Here is a 20,661-nt window from a genome sequence, read left to right as displayed (position 1 = left end):
TAGGGAAGGAAATCGACTGTACTTACCTGGCCTACGTGATTCCAGATCCACAGCAATATGATTGACTCTTAAATGTCCTAGCAAGCCACTCAGTTTTATCAAACCGCTATAAAGTCTACAAAAATAAATGAAACTGGACTGACCACTCGGCATCAACAAAAGCCCCTGCAAAGTCTAACATCTGGGGGTTTACAGCAAAAATTGGGAGAACTGTCCCACAGACTAGTCAAGCAACACCTTAACATAGTCATACTCACCGAATCATACCTTACAATGTCCCAGACAACAGCCTTACCATTGTCCTCCCCCACCGGCAGGAGAGGCTCACCAGAGGTGGCAGCAAAGTGGTAGACAGTCAGGAAGGAGTTGCCCTGGGAGTCCTCAATACTGACACCACACCCCATGAATACTCATGGCATCAAGTGAAACAAAGGCAAGGAAACCTGCTGATTACTATCTCCCCGCACCCCCAGCCCCCTTGCTTCAGCTGATGAATCACTATTGCTCCATGCTGAACACCAATTGGAAGAAGCACTGAGGATGGCAAAGGCACAGATTGTATTCTGGGTGGGGGACTTCAATGTCCATCATCCAGAGTGGCTCAGTGGCACCACTACCCAGCTGGCCAAGTCCTAAAGGACATAGCTGCTACACTGGGTCTTCAGCAGGTGGTGAGGGAACCAATAAGAGGGAAAAACCTACCTGACCTCGTGCTCACCAATCTACCTGTCACAGATGCATCTGCCCATGACAGTATTGGTAGGAATGACCACAGCACAGCCCTTATGGAAGCAAATTTCCACCTTCACATTGAGGCTACCCTCCATCATGTTGTGTGACACTACCACTGTGTTAAATGGAATACATTTCAAACAGATTTAGCAACTCAGAAATGGGCATCCATGAGGCACAGTGGGCTATCAGCTGCAGCAGAATTGTATTCAACTACAATCTGTAATCTCTCAGCCTGGCATATCCCCTTCACTCTAACATTACCATCAAGTCAGTAATCAACCCTGGTTCTATGAAGAGTGCATAACGTCATGCCAGGAACAGCACCATGCATACCTAAAAATGAGGTGTCAACCCGATGAAGCTACAACACAGGACTAACCTGTATGCCAAACAGTGGAAACAGTATGCAATAGACAGAGCTAAACGATCCCACAGCCAACAGATCAGATATAAGCTCTGCAGTCCTGCCACATCCAGTTCATGAATGGTGATGGACAATTAAACAACTAACAAAAGGAGATGGTTCCACAAATATCCCCATCCTCAATGACTGGGGTGCCCAGTGCATCTGGGTAAAAGACAAGGCTGAAGCATTGCAACAATCTTCAGCCATAAGTGGCGAGTGGAAGATCCATCTTGGCCTCCTCCTGAGGTCCCCAGCACCATGGATCTCAGTCTTCAGCCAATTCAATTCACTCCACGTGATAAAGAAATGGGCGAAGCCACTGGATACCACCAAGGTTAAAGGCCCTGTCACGTCCAGTGAAGGCATGCCCTATTCATAACTTTATATATTGAGAGCAGTCCACATTTAACTTTCTGGAACTGCCATTTAACAAAAAAGGGACACTAACAAGGCTGTTAAGATGGCTGCCAAGGCTCAGGTGGTTTTTGCAATTTCTGCACAAAAGATTAATTCATGTCTGAAAATGCCCCTGGAAAGTTCTCAAATGCAAATGGGTTTCTCAGGTGCAAAGTGACCATCCTTACCAGCTCAATGGCAAAGATTAAAAATGTCTGCCAGATGTGAGGATGAAATATCAAATAAGGATTTCCAGTGAGCTAATCGTAGCTGGTAAACTAACGGGTTATCAATCATTCCCCAAATATGCATTACTCACCCCTAGCTCCAACCCATTAATGTGGACAAAGCCAGTTGCTCATGTGACAAAATTGTCTTCAGATAACAAATCTATTATTCCAAAAATGAGAGAGAAACCTGGGCAGTCTACAAAAGAGCACCGACTGCAGAGAACATTAGCAGCGGCCAAAGACAATAAAATGCATGCCTTTTTAAAACGCTGAAGACTGTTGCATCTAAAAAATCTCCCAGCCTGATTCCTATTCCAAGCCTACCTGTAAAGAAACTATGGGATTCAGAGACAAGGATTCTTCAACCTGACCATAGGCCCACTAGAGGTGGGAATGTAGCTTGCTAGTGGGTCAGGTCATACCCAGAATGGTAGGGGAGTCTAGGATATTGGCCGAGATCCTGTGAGTAGCACCATGTCGAAGTTGCTAGTAAAAGGAATCTTGCATGGTCAACTCTCCTCTAATTTGATGTCTTGTTTTTATGCTGGCAGATTCATGAAACGTTTTCCATATTTTTAGCCCTGGTACCAATTGTTTACAACCAAATGACTGGCTAGGCACTTTAGTGAGGTTATTCAGAGTCAACTATGTCATGTGGGACTATATAATTCACATGTAATAGATTTTACATGGTAAATTCCGTTTCCCTGGCAGGAGAGTCTAGAACTACGGAACATAGTCTCAGGACACAGGGTTAGGGTGAGGAGAAAGCTCTTCAGTGAGGGTTGTGAATATTTGGAATTTCTATATCCGGAAAGCATTGAATGAGATGTTTGGACTCTATTTGAATCAGGTTGGAACGTGAAGTTAAAGTCCAAGATCAGCTACAATCTTAATGAATAGCATAGCAGGCTTGAGGGGTCAGATGGCCTAAACCAATGTTCTAATGTAGCCCAGGCCAAGTAGGGCATGACTGAACCAGCTGGGTCTTTTCCTTTTTTTTTTCCAAAATACTTAAGTTTTCACAACTCACTATCACAATTTGAATTTAAGGTTTCTGGGCTGCTATTCTTGTACCACAACCAACAGTTTTCAACGTACACTTCTGTGCATACCCTAGTTCTACATTATTAGTGTACTAGAGTGTTAAAGATCACCATTTTGTGATCTGGAGTTTCAGCCATGGGTACAACCCAGAAGTTGCACCCAAAATTTTGTCCATTCTGACAATCTTAAGAAACACCCAACTAATCGCACCAATCTCATTAAAATATGTTCAAAATCAGAATGGGCATTAATTAGCATAAGTCAGGAGAAACAGTTGGCGTCCAAGGAAACACTGAACCCACACCAGTGCATTTCTTCTATGATTCTTAAGATGTGAAGTTTCAACTCATACAATTATCATGCACATCAGATATAGCAATGTAAAAACCTACAAATGGGGTAACATTTCAATTGGTACCTTCCAAAAAATTTTTCTAAATTTCTTTCTAAAGAAAACAGATAATACAAAAGATCTCAACATAAACTTTCAGAAAAACTCAAAGAAATTGCCAGTAAAAGACCACAAAAATGACAGTTTCCTGGTTAATCTGAAAATCTGGATACAATATTGAGACACCGCCCACCGAGCAATGAAGATGTGCTTCATGCCAAATAATTATTTTTAATCCACTGGCTGGAAACCTGAATTGAACTTTTAAAAACAGGTTTTGTTAAAAAGCACACAGACTAAAGGTGACTTGAACTCACAGCCCAAGATGGTTAACTCCAGCTTGCATTACTATATATTCCACATTCTAATTCATTGGAATAGAGACTGTCTGCCTGCAAAACCTACCAAAGACCTTGGCCTCTTGGGGAAACTCTTTCGAGTTATCAACAGTCACAGATTGCAACTCTTTCGAGTACAATCACAGTTCTTGGTTTCCGGGAGTGGGACATGAACCCACAACCTTCTGATTCAAAGGCGAGGGTGCTATGAACTGAGCCACAGCTGACACCTCTTGGCCTCTTGGGGAAACTCTTTCGAGTTATCAACAGTCACAGATTGCAACTCTTTCGAGTACAATCACAGTTCTTTGTTTCCGGGAGTGGGACATGAACCCACAACCTTCTGATTCAAAGGCGAGGGTGCTATGAACTGAGCCACAGCTGACACCTCTTGGCCTCTTGGGGAAACTCTTTCAAGTTACCAACAGTCACAGATTGCAACTCTTTCGAGTACAATCACAGTTCTTGGTTTCCAGGAGTGGGACATGAACCCACAACCCTCTGATTCAAAGGCGAGGGTGCTATGAACTGAGCCACAGCTGACACCTCTTGGCCTCTTGGGGAAACTCTTTCGAGTTATCAACAGTCACAGATTGCAATTCTGTCGAGTACAATCACAGTTCTTGGTTTCCGGGAGTGGGACATGAACCCACAACCCTCTGATTCAAAGGTGAGGCTGCTATGAACTGAGCCACAGCTGACACTTCTTGGCCTCTTGGGGAACGTGAAGGACTCACTCCTGTCTCATTAGCAAGACATCTATAACAATCACCTGAGGTATTCAACTTTTGAAGACAGGCCATTAAGACTAATTGTTTGAACAATGGGACCTGTTAGCTTACAAACATGAGCTAATCAAGTCACCTTTGGAATACACAGACAATGTATTTTTTTAGTTCCCCTGGCAGTTGGAGAAGGTCACATGACACACCAATCCCTTGTATGTTTTAAGCACATTATTTCTCAGCAGAACTGAGGTCAAGCAGCTTAGAGAGAAGTAGTGGGGTCCCTCCTGCCGCCTTTTTTCTCCAACCCACCTGGTAAGCTTCGAGCCCTGTTTACTGATTGTGATCATCCAGGGACACCCTGCTGCATCAAAGAGCTCTTCAAAGAGTACAACCCAGCACTACCATCTCCCAAAGAACAGCCAACTGAGTCATCGACATCTTTAAATTGGAAGTATCGAGACCATTCAATTCAGCCTGAAGCCAGCTGAGTAACTAAATGACAGACCTTTTACTTTTCTCAAATGGACTCTGATTTGGCCAACCTATCTTCCCAACTCTGTAATCTGTATTTGTCTGTGTGTATGTGTACACGCACAAAAGTCAGTGCTTACTTAGATCAGTTTAAGTATAATAAAACTAACCTCTTTCTTTGTTAAACTCAAAATCTGTCCTACTGGTTCTTTCATGATCATAGCACATAAATAGTTAAGTACTCACTGAATTGGCAAGTATACTCCTGTCAAACAATAAAGCCTGTTACAATCAAACAAGGAGAGGGCAAAGAGGGGAGCCATTCGACCCCTCCTCACATGGTCGTAACAGTACTCACAGCGACATGGCCAATTTTGTGGATGGAGGTTAGTTTAGTCAAAACGATTGATGGGCAGACCTAGAAGATCAAGGAGATTTGGGTGCATTCTAGTTACATACAAAATTTCACATCTTATAAATAAATCATGTAATTTGCTTGCACCGAGATTGTTTGTGTAATCTGGATGTAAATACAGGAGGAAACTGCAGGCCGGTGTTTTGAATAGTACCTGAATGTTATCCTTCAGCACAAAAAGGATTTCACGGCAACATTGGATTTTGTTTCAATAGGGCAAGAAAAGAGTGAAAGAGTAGATCCTGATTGTAGTTGCTTTGAATCAAGACTATGGATTGAAAATGCAAGTTACAAACAGGCACACTTGGCTTTGAAAGTAGCTAGCTTTAAATAAAAGTTACCTGCAGGTTAATTTTCTTCACCAAGCTGACTAGTACAGCAGTTCCACACCAAAGGCAAATATGCTTTTCCCAACTTGTGTCACATCATGCAAGCAGTATGTTCATTTAAGAGATAATCAATTCCAGGACCAAGACCTCAAAATGAATTTAAATACACCTTCCAGTAATACGACATTATTAACTGGCTTTCCAAATGCAACAGCTCAAAACAGTGCATTTAACCCCAGGAGGGGAAAACTCTGAGCCCAGCTAAAATTAGCACATTAGCTTAGAGCAGGCATCTAGGTTGTATACTGATCTGCAAATGGGGCCACTAATCCCTAAAATGAAACACTTTCTTTCAAAGCAGCTTGGATAATCTAGAAAACCATTTGCTGGATCCCAGTGTATAGAATTTTAATTTTATACAAGATGATTTTAAGTATCGATAGTACTTAACATTAGCCATGTGTTTCTTCACTTCTCCAGAAAAAAAGTGCTAATTCAGCGTTTAGGCTTTCAGGGTTAACCAAGCAGTTCTGGTGCTATTCCATCCTACATGTTTGAATCGCCGTGACAGAAAAAGTCAGTGATCTAGTTATAAAATTTACATAAAATATAGACTAAGTCCATTACTTCTTTTGAAGAATGCCTGAAGGCTGATGGCTACAAAGCACCATGTGCAAGAACACCTAAAGCTTTAAGCAATTTTATATAAGGGCCACTGATTAGACTATTTGCAATGCACATTTGGAAGATTCCGAAGTTACTCTTTGTGGCAATTATCAACTGAAAGTGAACTTAGACGGGAAAATTAATTTGTTAAAAATAAGGATGCCAGAGTGAGCAACAGGTGGTTCAAGGTATTTGTCAATCTCTGATTCTAAATCTTTCAAATTTTCCAAAACTATGCAAGGACTTTATGTGAAGCAAGTCTGACAACATATCAAGTTAACAAGAAAATATACGTTCTCAACCTCATCGAAAACTGATAGGGTTGATATTGGTCATAAATTTAACTGCTCAAAAGCTTAATTCTTGAGGAAACAATCTTTGTTTCCTATTAGAAAACTGCTGAAATGAGTGATACAATCATGAAAGACACAGGATAATTAATGTGACACAAGGCCAAGCTACTGTGCATTTACCATTTTTCAAAGTGTTGATTGTAGTAAATTGGCACAGAAATTGACTGTAGTAAATCGACATGGAACAATTATACTTTTTTTTATAAATACAACCCATTTAAAAATCTTGATATGCCCCAACTACAGAATTTCTAAATATGTATTCATGTAAATATTTGACGAAATAAATTCAAATTAGTTAAGTATAACAGATACTGAAAACCAAATGCTGCTTACTACATTTTCAGTACAATTCCAAGTGCAAAGGCCATTTGATTGAGAACTAAGCATCTGACATATATATATACTATCAGGTAATTCCAAGTTTTTTTTTGGTGTAGCATTACAAAATGCTACTCTTAATTATTTGATCTCTGGTGTAGCAAGCAACTAACACTTACAATATCACTCCTCATTAAGTATTACTAAGCTTAAGTAAATTTCCCTTCCCATTTTACTTCAGTCATTTTCTTAATGGGAAGTTTTGTTTGCCCTAAAATGAAGTGTAAGCTCGATAAGCACAAGGGAGAATAAATAGAAAGATATGTTTATGGGTGTAGATAAAATGTGGGAGATTCGGGGTGGGGAAACTGGTAGCTGGAACCTATGGGAACCTGTTAGCTAAACGGCCTATTTCTGTGCCTTAAATAATTTTTAACTAATTTATAACAAAGGAGTCAAGGATTTTGGGGGGCAGGCAGGAAAGTAGAGTTAAGGCCACAATCAGATCAGCCATAATCTTATTGAATGGCACATAGCTGGCTCGAGGGACTGAATGGCCTACTCCTGCTTCTATTTCTTATGATCTTATGACAACGTTATTAAAATTTTTCACAGTTTCATGAACAAAGTTAGGGTATTCAAGAGGAATTGCTCTCATGTAATTTGTATTTAATTCAATATTATAAAGTATTTACTAATGTTTCCAAACTGTTATTTCACAATTAACTGCTTAGTAGTGGTAGCCTAGAAACAGGCATTTATCATCAAAAATTCTCAAATAGCATAAATGAAGTTTGAATGCTGTGACAGGAATCCCAATTCAGGATTTCACTGAAGATTGCTCTTAGAAAATGAAATGCCAAAGCCACCTTTACCCAATATTTTGTTAGAAAGGTTAGCAATCTTTTGGGGAAACACTTCCAACTCCCCATGCAACCAGAAAGGAGTAGGAAATCTGGTAAGCTTTTAACCCCACTCCCCCCCACCCCTTCCTGGGTTGGGGGGTGGGAGGGTGGTATTTGAACAAAAACTTTAGGTTAATTTAAATCAAATGAGAATGGAGGAGAATGAATGGGGGTGAGAAATAGTAGAGAGAGTGAAAAGACTTGTTTAAATTTACTAGTAAATCTGTAGCATAGGAATTAATATCCGTAATCAAATTAAAGTTTACTTTGAGTTACTTTTTTTTATATTTGTTCTAAGGATATGGACAACACTGACATTTATTGTCCAGCATATTTGCTGAGAAGGTATTAGGCCTTTTTGCAGAAGCGGTGAAGTCTTTGTGATCAGTAATTCAATCTTCCTTCAAAAAAACATGCCCAATTAATGTGGAGAAAGATAAACATAATCAATTCAGGTTAAACATTTCCTTTGTTCTTGTTGCAATTAATTTGCCAAAATCAAACCACCTGAAGCCCAAATTTGTAAAGGGTAAATCAATCGATTAAACTTGCCATTTTCCACCTTGAACAAAATGAAAAAAAGTGTTTGATTATTGGAAAAAGGCTTTCAAAAATATATTTTAAATAGAGCTGTATAAATTTGATATGCATGGGTGCTACAGTAACTATTTAGTTTCCTCTCTACAAATAAAATGTAACAGTCCTTACCTCAAATTTTAAAGGCTTGTTAGTAGTTGAAGGCGTAAAAATAGTAGACCTGCAAGTTGCATTCAGGTTTTGTACATATTGACGCATTGTACCCTGATTTTGTGTGAGAACATTTATTTAAAATCAAAATGAGGAGGAATTTCTTCTCTCATGAGTCTCTACCTCAAAGAGCTGTGAAGGCTGAGTCATTAAATATATTCAAGGGTGAGATAAACAGGCTTTTGATCTGCAAGGGAGTGAAGAGTTGTGGTGGACAGGTAGAAAAATGCAGTTGAGGCCATGGTCAGATCAGTTATGAATGGTGAAGCAGGCTCTCGGGGATATATGGCCTACTCCTATTTCTTAAGCATTAATGTTCTTAATGATAATGAGATGGAATGAGGAACCATTTTCTATGCTTCTCGTGTGGGTGCCCCTTCACATTACTGACCTTCAGCACCCAATATGATGTTGAAGTGTTTTGATGGCTGACTACCTAAAAAAGCATGCAACGAATTTATAGAGAAAAGAAAGATTGGCATCTATCTAGCCTCTCTAATCACCACATGATTCCCCATAGTGTTTTACATTGTATCTTGGAAGTACATTCTAAATGTAGGAGATGCAGTAACCAATTTCTGTACAGCAAGCTCCTAAAAACTAGCAATGTGTTAATTACCACATAATCTATTTTTGTGATGTTTATTGAGGGATAGGTATTGGCCAAGACACCAGGGATAACTCCCATACTCTTCTCTGAAATAGTGCCACAGGGTCTTTTGCACCACCCGAGGGCTGATGGTCCTAATTTTTCCATTTCATTTGAAAGACAGCACCTTTGAAAGTGAAGTGCTCTCTCTCCATATTGCACTGGAGCATCAGCCTTGATTTTTGCGCTTAAATCCTGGGGCGGGGCTTGAGCTTAAAATCTTCTGACTGAGAGACAAGGGAGTCTACCAACTGAGTCACAGTAGAATAACTGGATATGACACCTTGAAAATGACAAGTTGGAAGGAAATGGGTGATACAGAAGGTCAGGCAGTGGCAGTGTGTTAATCTGGTAGCTTGGAGCTTCTGCGGTCTTGCTTTTAGTGGGGAAGCAGCTTGAATTTTTTGATTGATCGAAGGTGATAAACTCATGGGAATACTTGGTCAGGGAGTTGAAAGTGAATACAGAATAGCTATGACCAAATTAATGCCAGAAGGCCCAGCTAGAAAGTGTAGAGGTGGAGAATTGAGAAATTTGCTCAATCTAGACCTTTGGCACAGCCAGAAGCATGATCCAAGGGCTGAGATGTATATAAGCTAAACCGATGTATATCCAGTTGTGGTGAGGTGGTTTTTGGAGCAATTACATGTGATAAGTAGGATAAAATAGTTTAATGGGGTTTCTCCCTTAATTGTCAGTTGTATTATGAATTTTATTAATGATATAGAATCAGCAAGTGTCTCAAAAAGGCCAATATTTTAACTACAAAGATTTGATTACCTACATTTCTGGAAGTTGCTGGTTAGTTTCAGTGAACATTTTTTTTAAAGAGATGAAGTAATTGCGTTTTTACAGATTGTGAAATTTGAACTTGTCAGGATTCAATAGCAAAGTGTTTGGCTCAAGTTACACCAAAAAAATCATGCTGATTATTATTCTTTGGTTATTGTGAAATTTGAGCTAATTAATCAGTATGCGTTATACCTGACAAGAATACATAAACATGGCTTACTAACATTCTGAAATATCACTAAGGTTAAGATTCTGCATATGAACTAAAGAAAACTTCTACAATTAATGTCTGAAATATTTTCTCGTTTAAACAAATTGAATTATATAAATTTAGAAAAATTCCATGATATTCAAATGGATGCATTTAACAAGCTTCAAGATGCTTGAAGAAATACACAACAGCCAGTCTCAACTTGCACTAACCCTACCCCTTTAGAGTTGGAAAAACCTGCAAGGCATAATCCAAAAAAGGACAGCAAACCTAAAGAGAGCAACCAAAAGTCTGATCAAAGTGGTGGGTTTTAAAGGGATTTAGGAGGATGAGGAAAAGGAGGTAAAGAGGAGGCAGCATTTGGAGATGGAATTCTACAGTGTGCCTGCAGAATGCAGCAAATTAGGATTTGGGCAGCAGAGATTTCAATTAACTAAAATTTACAGAAGTCAAGGAAATATGGCCAGCCAAGGCAGCACCCAACAGTCAACACAAGGTGATAAAAACAGGAATAACACTTTCAGCAGCAGGTGAGCAAAGGCTGGACTAGATGAAGAGGTGAAGTATGGTAGTCATAATGAAATTAAATGTCAGAATAAAGTGTATTGTGATTGAGCAGCTCAGAGATAACTGAGCATGCATGACACTTTTATCCAAGATGCTGAAGACAACAGATTTTTCATTTAGGGGATAAAGCAGCACTCTGCCCCTTCCCCCCTCCCATCCCCCCAACCAATGAGACACTATTGGTATGTTGAAGTGATGGCAAACTTGACCTTTGCTAACATATGATATAGTGCATTAGCACATCAACTGTGTCTCTGAACCATTGAGTAAAATACTTTGTAGTCAAAAACACACAGGATATTCCTTGTTTTGAGCTCTTTAACAAAATTTAACATTTTCAACTAGGAACCACAGGTGTCCCTCGATTTTTCTTTCAAAAATAAAAGCTGTAACTGTTCACACCAGAATTACTGTCATGTTGCAAAGACACTTGTGCACTACAAACCTTAAATTCAGGAAATACAAACTTGCACACCCACACTCTACAGTTGTAAAGCAATATTTAAAACCATATTCCATAGGAAATATGAAGGGTCAAGAATTCTGCTGATTCAAGGTTTGGAACCTGTTCATTTTGAACTTGCACCAGTCTCTAATCATTCTTACTAATCTGAAAAAAAGTGACTATCTGCAGAAAGACAGCGCTACCAAGGTATCAAATTGCAAAGACTTGCATCTATAAACACGAAAAAGCAATACATTTAGGTTCAGTCTCACGTGCTACATCTTGAAAGCCAGTATACCCCATGGTACTGGAAGCTGCATCATTGATTGCAATATAATACAAACAATAGCTTTTTATATAAAGAAAAGCGTGAGAAATGAAAAGCTAAAGTATTTGAAAGCAAGCAAAATATTCTTATATAAAAAGCAAATGCTTTTTATGGAGTCTAGAACACAAGGAACTACAAATATATATTTTTAAAAAGGAACAAATAATGAGGAAAAAGCATTGGAAATTATCTGACTAAATCTGAAAACTGATGAACAAATGCTTGTGCAACTTCCAAAAGAGAGTCTTCAGAATACTTGCTAAAACTTTAGTGTTGTTCGAAGAAGTCAGAATTACTAATTGGCACTACTGCCATGCAATGTTTTGCCATTTTCAGTCACTCATCAACTTTTGCATCAATCTTCAAAATAAACCACTCAATTAGAAACAATACAACTCCTCTAATGGCTTAGTCACAGGAAGCTGCACTGGGCTGAGCTACGTAGAGTTGGAATGTCCTAGGCCCAATATTTGGTCTCCACAGATTTAGTCAGCCAATCTCAGGCAGAGTAAGAAGGGGGAAACAAAGATTTCAAGGCATTTTGAGCACTGTTCTGAACACATTATGCATACCTACTCATAAAAAGGTGAAATATGCAAGTTGAATAGCTAAGTATTTTTAATTATTTCCATCATCAACTTCTAAAGTGGATTTCAAGAATGAGCGCTCCCAATTCAAAGACTTGCATTTAGTGTCTTACCACATCGCAGGAGTCTTGAAGTATGAATTAGTAACTATTGTAAGTTAATATTGCTTTCTTCAACCAAGTGTGGAATACCTATCTATTGCTCTCACATTCTAGATAGATACACATTGCATCATTGTTTATTGTTAAACTCCATCGGTCCTGAATTTGGAAAAAAAACCTTACCTAAATTTAAAATTTGGTTCAGTTTCAAATGAGTAAAGAACATAGCAAGATAAAACACAGTCCTCAAATTTGGAAATCACTGATTGTATAAAAGTACATTGTCTTGATTGAGAGGATCTGGAACAGTTATTTATAGCACAGAGAGGGACTATTTAGCCCATCATGTCTGTGTTAGCTGAGAGTGCGCTATTCAGCCTAATCCTACTTTCCCAGTCTTGGTGCATAATCCTGCAGGTTACTGCACTTCATACCAAGTACTTTCTTTAAATACGTTAGTTTTCAGGCCATGAGTTCCAGACCTCCCATCATCCCCAAGTGAAAAACAGTTCTCAACTCCCATCTAATCCTTCTGCTAATTATTTTAAACCTATGCCCCCTGGTCTTTGACCTAAGGGAAATGGATCCTTCTTATCTAGCCCTCTTAAATTGTATACACCTCAATTAAATCTCCTGTCAGTCTCCTCTGTTCCAAAGAAAACCCAGCCTATCTATTCTTTGCTTATAGCTAAAATTCTCCATTTCTGGCAACATCCAGGGAGATCTTCTCTGTACTCTCTCTAGTGCAATCACATCCTCCCTAAAGATAAATGACCAGAACTGAACTAATGTTTTCTACAGTTCTGGCATAACCTCCCTACTCATGCATTCTCTGTCTCAACTAGTAAAGGAAAATATCAGGTGTACCTTCTTAATCACCTAATCTACTTGTCCTGCTACCTTTAGGGATCTGTGGACATGCACTCTGAGGTCCCGCTGGTCTTCTACACTTCCCCTCTACTTGGATTGCTGTAATCTACAGGGCAACGACCCAAGAGCTGGAAACGGAATTTGGCTGGAACAGACATGGGCTAAATGGCCTCCTGTGCTGTAAACCTTCTAGTTCTCAATATCCCACCATTTATTGTGGATTCAAATTAGACTCAACTCGAATGCGTATACAAGTTTGCAAAACAACCCTGAGTTATTTAGCACTAATTGGTAGCCTCACTTACTCACTTAAAAAAAATAAAATTCCCTTGGTTTACATTGAACTGGGACTGCTCAATGCTGCAACAGTCGATGCCAAAAGTAGAAAGTTTTCCACTTGTCTACAAAACAATCCCCATGTAGCAATGAAATGTGCTACATTTAGCCTACTAGGAACTTTAATGGCTTTCAAATTACTGGTTGTGCACTACAATATAGACATGTAGTCATTTTGTGCTTCCAATAATTGTAAATGGGTGGGAGGCTGGCTGTTTTTTTTTTGGGGGGCGGGGGGGTCAAGAGAAAGAAGAAGTATTGGCTTGGTTGATTTTTGAGAATTGTGAATGCACAGAAATCTTTCCCACATTCCTGATCTCTTCCAGCACTGCATTAATTCTGATCTGTCCAAAACTTTCCTCCCTCCCGATCTCACATGTGGGTGACTGGCCTTTAAGTAGCTGCCACCCATAGTAACACAGCCATCACCACTGAAGTTCAAAACCTACCCCAGTCTACAGATGCCCAATAGTGTCTAAAGAAGTACACAAAAAGTTATAGTTACAACATGATTGCCAGTAATAAGAAAAGGATACTTGGTTCTGCAAAGAGACAAGAGGCAAAATAAAGTGGGATTGAGCATCCCTATAATTCAGTAAGAGTGAAATGAGACTGTCAGTGGTACCATACATCAGTCGGCCAGTGGTAAAGCAGATGTAAAAGTGAAAAAAAGTTGTATTCTGACTGAAGATACTGTAAATGGTGCAGCAGACAAAAGAGAAAGACAAATGAGACTGGTAGATTTATTTCTCAAATTATATGGTATGTGTTCTTTCAGTTTTATTCAAAAACTGTGAAAAGGGCCAAAGCTTTTACAACAGTATTTCACTTGTGTGCAACATAACAGACATCCCTGTACCACCGTATGCAATTATTTGCTCTAAAGTAAACCTTCCTGGCAGCAACATTGGTCGTACTTGCCAACACATCCTGTGTGGCTTTATTCTAGAAATAGAATACACAAATTTTGGCACGCTAAGGGAGAAAAACAAAGATGGCACACTTGGTATTTGAAAATGCCTTAAATTATCACTACTGATGTCATCAATTAGTGGCACTTGCTTTAAGTTAATGTAAAGTGCAAAAATATTTGTGTACACACACTGAAGAATTTAAAACAAAAATTAAGTTTGATACAAGGGCAACAGAAGTTTCTACGAATATAAGTCAAAATTTACAAATGCTACAGTATCACTATAGATGAACAGCAGCAAACTTTCAGAACATTTCAAATTGATTTTAGAATTGTTCCATTTATGCAGTACCAAATTCCCCTTAGTCTTCACTAAATGAATTTGCTAGTACAGGTTTGTAGTTAATTAGATTCAACTCTACGTACAGCAATTTCAAACATATTTTGAAGTGTATTTTGATTACAAATGAAGAATCCAAAACAAGAGTTCAGTATTATAACATTGATGGCTATTTTCTTTCGTAAGAAATTGAGCAACATGCCCAATTAGATTAATTGATTTATTAGGATCACTGTTTAATACCAGTCCAAAAGGAACACTGTGTTGAAATGAACAGCATGAATTGACATTTTTCATGTCATTTTTACCATGCATTACTGCTTACTCACCCACGCTTGTAAGAAATATGGCCGCCACAGGGATTCAACAACGTGGAGAAAAATAGTGCATTCCTTTAGGTGACGTGGTTATTTAACCTTAATTATTGCCAAGGTAGAAAACTCTAAAGCTGAAAGTTTGCTATCAGCGAAAACTGCACAAAAATATTACTCAAACACTCTCAATGATATCTGCAACATTCTGACACTTTTTTTTACGGGAATACCTCATGGGAATTGTTTTTTTGTGAGATTTACTCCAGACTATTCCATTACTACATTGGATTCAGTGGCAATAGAGCAAAATGAGGTTGGAAACATTTGCATTTATATAGCGCTTTTCACAACCTCAGACCATCCCAAAACACATTACAGTCACTGCTGCATGTAACATACTCTAAAAGCCATCCTGTTTATCAGCACCAATGGGTTTACTGAACTCAATTAAGTATTCACTTCTAAAGTTTCACATTAATATGACATCATACAAATGTTCCGGACACAGTTTGTCACTGACTTCAAAAGTTATATCCATACCATATACCAGTCTGCCACTGGACAATTTTAATTCTATAGAGTGTTTTATTTGAGGAAGTGGTGGGAGGTAAAACAGAATAGGAGAGAGCAAGAACTCATTTTGAAAAAACTTGGAATGGTCATTTGTAAATTAAAATTTTAATTAGGGACACAATTAGGCAATATGCAAAAGATAGGAAAGTTAAATTCAGGCAAATGAAATTTAGAAACTACATGCCCAAATAGATTTATAAAGTTTAGTAATGATCACTATATTTAGGAAAAAAATGAGTTGAACAGGAAGTTATTCGTAACATGCACGCACACCCTTGTGCCATCAATTATTCCCATGTCAAATAAAGATTAAAGCTTCCATTTCACTACACCAATGTAGCTTTACCATTTGGCACAGCATTAACTGCCCCTCCTATGATAAAGTGGCAGATTTGTTCAGCAGGATTGGAACTGGTTTCTGTTAGAATTCAAGCAGTCTTGCTGTATGACCATTGCAATACTCCAGTGATTGGATGTTTCACAGCAGTATTTTTAAAAACATTTAATTTTACATGTGGAATTTAGAAAGGACTTGCAAGATTCTTAATTCCATTATAGCTTTTGGTGCAGTACAATACTTCCATTTCTTACACCAGCAGCTCCGACTCCAAACTAAAACTCCCTCTTAGTGTTAACAATAAAGGGATTATTTGCACTTTGGATTGTAGTCATTATGAAAAAACTCAGTTGAAATACACATACTACTTTGAACTTCTAAAACAACAGGAAAAGATACATTTCTTATCCTAAAGTGGCTTTGAATTCAAGGGTTAAAGGGCCAATGATCTAACCCACAATTTGCTGCATTTTCCTTCAAAGTTCAAAACTGTAGTCTCGATGTCCTTAATCTAAAGATGAACAGCTAATCAAATACATGGTAATGGAATCAGCCACAAAACACAACTTTAAACCTGATTGCCACAGAAGGCTGTAGAGGCCAGGTCATTGAGTGTATTTAAGACCGAGATAGATAGGTTCTTGATTGGTATGGGGATCAAAGGTTACGGGGAGAAGGCGGGAGAATGGGGTTGAGAAACTTATCAGCTATGATTGAATGGCGGAGTAGATCGATGGGCCGAATGACCTAATTTCTGCTCCTATGTCTTATGGTCTTATAAACAAGGTCTAACCTATGCTATGGCTATCTATAGGTCTCTTTGGATTATTAGGAAAATTATGCCGTGACCCCCGTATACACACAAACCTCAGGTATAAGTTTATCTAATGTAAAACCAGAAGTTTATTTTAAAACATTATGAAACTAACAGCAGTCACTAAACAATGCAATAGTGATACAGTTCTTCAGCTTGAACTGCAAAACTGCACAGAAATGTGCAGCACGTGTCTTTTACTAGGTGGAAGGGCCAGACTATTACTCCATTTCAACACTGCAGTACTAAATCCCGTGACCTGAAGTAGTTCAATAATTTTAATATAGACAATGACATCACAAAGTAATGCATGATGTATTTGGTAAAGTCCGATTCTAGTAAATTAAGTGATCGGGTTACACTTCTGGAAGTCTATATGAACTCATCACAATATCTTAAAATCAGATCACACTTTCTTCATGACCAAATAAATCGAGTTACAATGTCCACATTCATTAAAAACCAGAGTCAAAATTTAGATAATATCTTACAATTGGTGACTTGAAAAACTGTCTGTATGTAATGCAAAAGAATGCACAACTCAAGCAAATGGAGTAAAATACTAATCTTAATGGCAACTACTGACTACTTTAAAGTTTAGAGGTAGTCATTAAGTGCTACAATCTGTATTTTCTGGTATTAAAATATTAAGCAAACTCCTACAGAAAAATGAAATCTGAATCATGCATGTTTAACTTGGGCTGCTGGTTAGAATCAGGTTTACAGTATTTAGTTATCAATATTAGCCACTTCAAATGGTGTAAATTAAGTACTGCAAGAAGCTGATTGAACTGAAACAAATAAACAGCCTTGGTCCAAGTTACTTTCATTAAAATGGTCTTTTCATAAACTAAACTTCATTATCATTTATGCGTAATATAGCCTGTTCCACATTTTCAGGCTGAACTCAGAAGACAAAAAAAACTGCGGCCTGCTACACTTTTTTTTACTGAGTGAAAAGCTGTGTACATTTAGCAAGTCTCTTGGCTAGCCACGTTTCCCACTCCATACTACAAAAGGGTCCATTCAAAATATAAAACAACCAAACAACGTTTCTGAATGTCGCCTCGTAAAAACAAGTTACAACTCCTGTTCGATATTTTAAAAAGTAGATATTCAAAATGTAAAGTCAACGTACGTCGCAGAAAATAATTAACATAAATTTCACCCGAAAATCTTAATTATACTCAATAATTGCACGTTAAATTTACGTGCCCAGTGTGGTTTAGGTCTGATAAATTAACAACATAGTTACTTTTATAAACAAATAAACTCGTTAATAGAATTGCTGGCAAAGCCAATTTACTAAATCTTTTTGACTGCGTTATTCTGTATTGATTTTACATTCATTAATGTATACAAGCACATCACTCCGCGCAAATATGGAAACAATCATTTTCCACAAACTATAAGTTTCAGACATCAAGATTAAATGCGACAAAACGTTTCTTAATAGAATATTACAATTGACAGCAAATTACATTCAACGTGCATTCTGCATTGTCTTGATCCACAATCAATTTTGCCCATAATCTTCAAACATTTTGGAAATAATACTTTCCACAGAACGTCGATCTACTTCTAAACACTGCAGAGGCGTTCTATATCTTTTGCAGATTGAGATTAAACCGAGCAAAGGGAATTCATAAAGGATGTGAAGAAACTGCCAGTTTTCTAACATTAAGCATTTAAAACTGCTAAATAGTGATTAAATCGTCTAATCACAGAGTGAAGCAAACAGTCAGATAACACAAAACACGCGAAACATAAACCAGCTACGTGTCATGGACTTTCATCTCATCCACTCAATTTTTTTGATATAGATTTAACGTCCACATGAAACATATTGATACAAATCGGGCTATGCACAGTATCAACCTGCACAACAATTCCAACAAGAATAGCCTTTTTAAGATGTCTTTGCTTTGTAACAGCTCGTTCTTCTACCATAATGGTTGGTGCACAAGTTGGATAACTCAAATAAAGAACATATCAATGTTTTCAAAACAGGTGAACCACGAATATGAAAAAGGGCCGAAACACTGATGACTGGTTGCATTGCCGATCGTGAAAAGCTTGCTTTAAAAACAGAGCACATAAGCACTTGTCGATTTTTTTCAGTATTGGTAACGCATCTGACGGTATGTCCAGCTCATCGTTTACTTAACAAAAATTAAGAACCCAATTAAGATTTAACTTGTTTCACAGTTTAATTTAATGGGCGGAGACGTGGATGCTGTGTACACTGTTCTCTTCACAACAACATTCATAAATGGTTACTCTCGTGGGATGGGGGGAGGAGAGGGAAGAGCAAAAAATGAAAACTTTTCGCAATAAATTTATCACGGGTGCTTATTTTACAAAACGAACGCGATTAAAAATTGTGGCAACACAAAACCTGATTTTCCACTTTGAGGCGGAACACGCATTCTCAATAACGCTTTCTTTTTTTAAAAAATTTTTTAAAAAGAGCAATGCTGTACTTTGAAGAGGGGAAGCATTTGATTTTAGTAGGTGGCACAAATTTAATATGAAATAAATACTATCGACTAGTAACCAAGCTTGGCTTATGGTTTAAGACTATAGCAATGCTCAGAAAAATGAAACCAAAGTCAACCCTCAGACGTTTATCTGCGCATTTAGTAAGTTTGCCTTTGTACCGATGTCACCTTGAGCTAGTGGATACAACATTAAAATCACTAACACCACACTCGTACATGCACGCCACAAACTAGCTGAATTTACTCAACAAACGCCAATTAAATTGTACCAAATTATGAGCGGGGCGTTTATTTGCAATATTTGATATCAGTATCTACAAACAGCAACACATGCCACATTCAAGATTTACGTGCACGAAAGGCTGATTTTAAAAAAAAATTCTAGGAGACGGAACCCAATCAAAAACCAACCAAAAAAAAAATCTATCACCTACCTGAGGAGCACGAAATCAGAAAAACAGCAAATGCAAGCTTGGTACCGGCTCCCATGATAATGTTTTTTTGGGTATGTTCAAGAAAATAGGTTAATTAGAACAAAACGATCGTTGTTCCGCTACTGAGAAGAAGAAGAAAAAAAATCTCTTTACGACTCCACCACGTCTCCTGACTTGCTGCTGGCAGCGATCCACCTCGTAGCAAATTTCACCCCCCCCGCCACTCTTCAGTGGGCAACTTCATTCAAAAAAGATGGGCAATTTTAAGCAACAACATCAGACTTCGGTTGTCAATTTTATTTTTTCTTTGACAAAATATATAGGTAGGTAAGAATCGATAACGTTGTCAAAAGATGATTTTGAGAGAGAAAAAAACAACCGCCATTCACATGAAGTGGGAGGGGGGGTTGGTGTGGGTGTGTGTGAGAAAAAAAGCTATGGTGCAAATCCTCAGCTCCTTTGACGGGAATGGTGTACTCGAAGTCTCCCGGAATTCATAATTAGCGAAGTAGGCCTAAGTCCAAAATGGCGTTGAGTTGTTTTTGTTTCCTTCCCCCTCCCTCCTCACTACCCCCCGCCTCGAGGAGGGTTTTTTTAAAAAAAAACGACAGGACTGGCTCGCGAGAGGCCGCCTCCAGAACACAGCAGGAGCCGAGAAGGGGAGGGGGAGGAAGGGTGGGGGGGGGCGGTGGCGTTGATTGACATCGCCTTTGCCCATTCACCGCCTCGGACCCGTCCGCGTCAGCGCGATTGACGTCCCTCCCGACCAATAGTAAACCCCATCCGCCGTCGCCTCCTTCTTCCTCCGGAGAAAAGGCGCGTTTATTATTGGAAGCTGACCAATCCACTACTAGCAGGTAGGCGTGGCTGTGTGTGTTTTGGCCTCGCTGTTATCAGGACTGGTTGAGAGGAAGTGTTCAACCTAACCCCCTGGCCTCGATTGACGCGCGCCTTCAGCAATGAGGAGCAAGGATTTGCCACGCTTGCCATGGGGTTGGCTGAGGAATGGGGTGGGGAAATCCCAGATTTACGATGAAGAAATTTATCAAAGGCATTTGCTGATTGGATGGC

At 38.7% G+C, this 20,661-nt stretch overlaps 1 protein-coding gene across 1 annotated transcript in view; it reads right to left on the bottom strand.

The window, feature by feature from the left end:
* The window catches only part of LOC144686799 (activin receptor type-2A), a 168,394-nt gene extending 148,492 nt beyond the window's left edge, over window positions 1-19,902 (bottom strand). The window contains exon 1 of the mRNA XM_078552515.1: window positions 19,591-19,902. Coding sequence (XP_078408641.1) covers window positions 19,591-19,645 — 55 coding nt within the window. The 5' untranslated portion in view covers window positions 19,646-19,902. The remainder of the gene's footprint in view (window positions 1-19,590) is intronic.
* Window positions 19,903-20,661: the final 759 nt, after the last annotated feature.

The sequence above is a fragment of the Cetorhinus maximus genome, chromosome 11 (genome assembly GCF_964194155.1).
Source record: "Cetorhinus maximus chromosome 11, sCetMax3.hap1.1, whole genome shotgun sequence".
NCBI lineage: Eukaryota > Metazoa > Chordata > Chondrichthyes > Lamniformes > Cetorhinidae > Cetorhinus > Cetorhinus maximus.
This window is presented reverse-complemented; position numbering and strand designations above follow the sequence as displayed.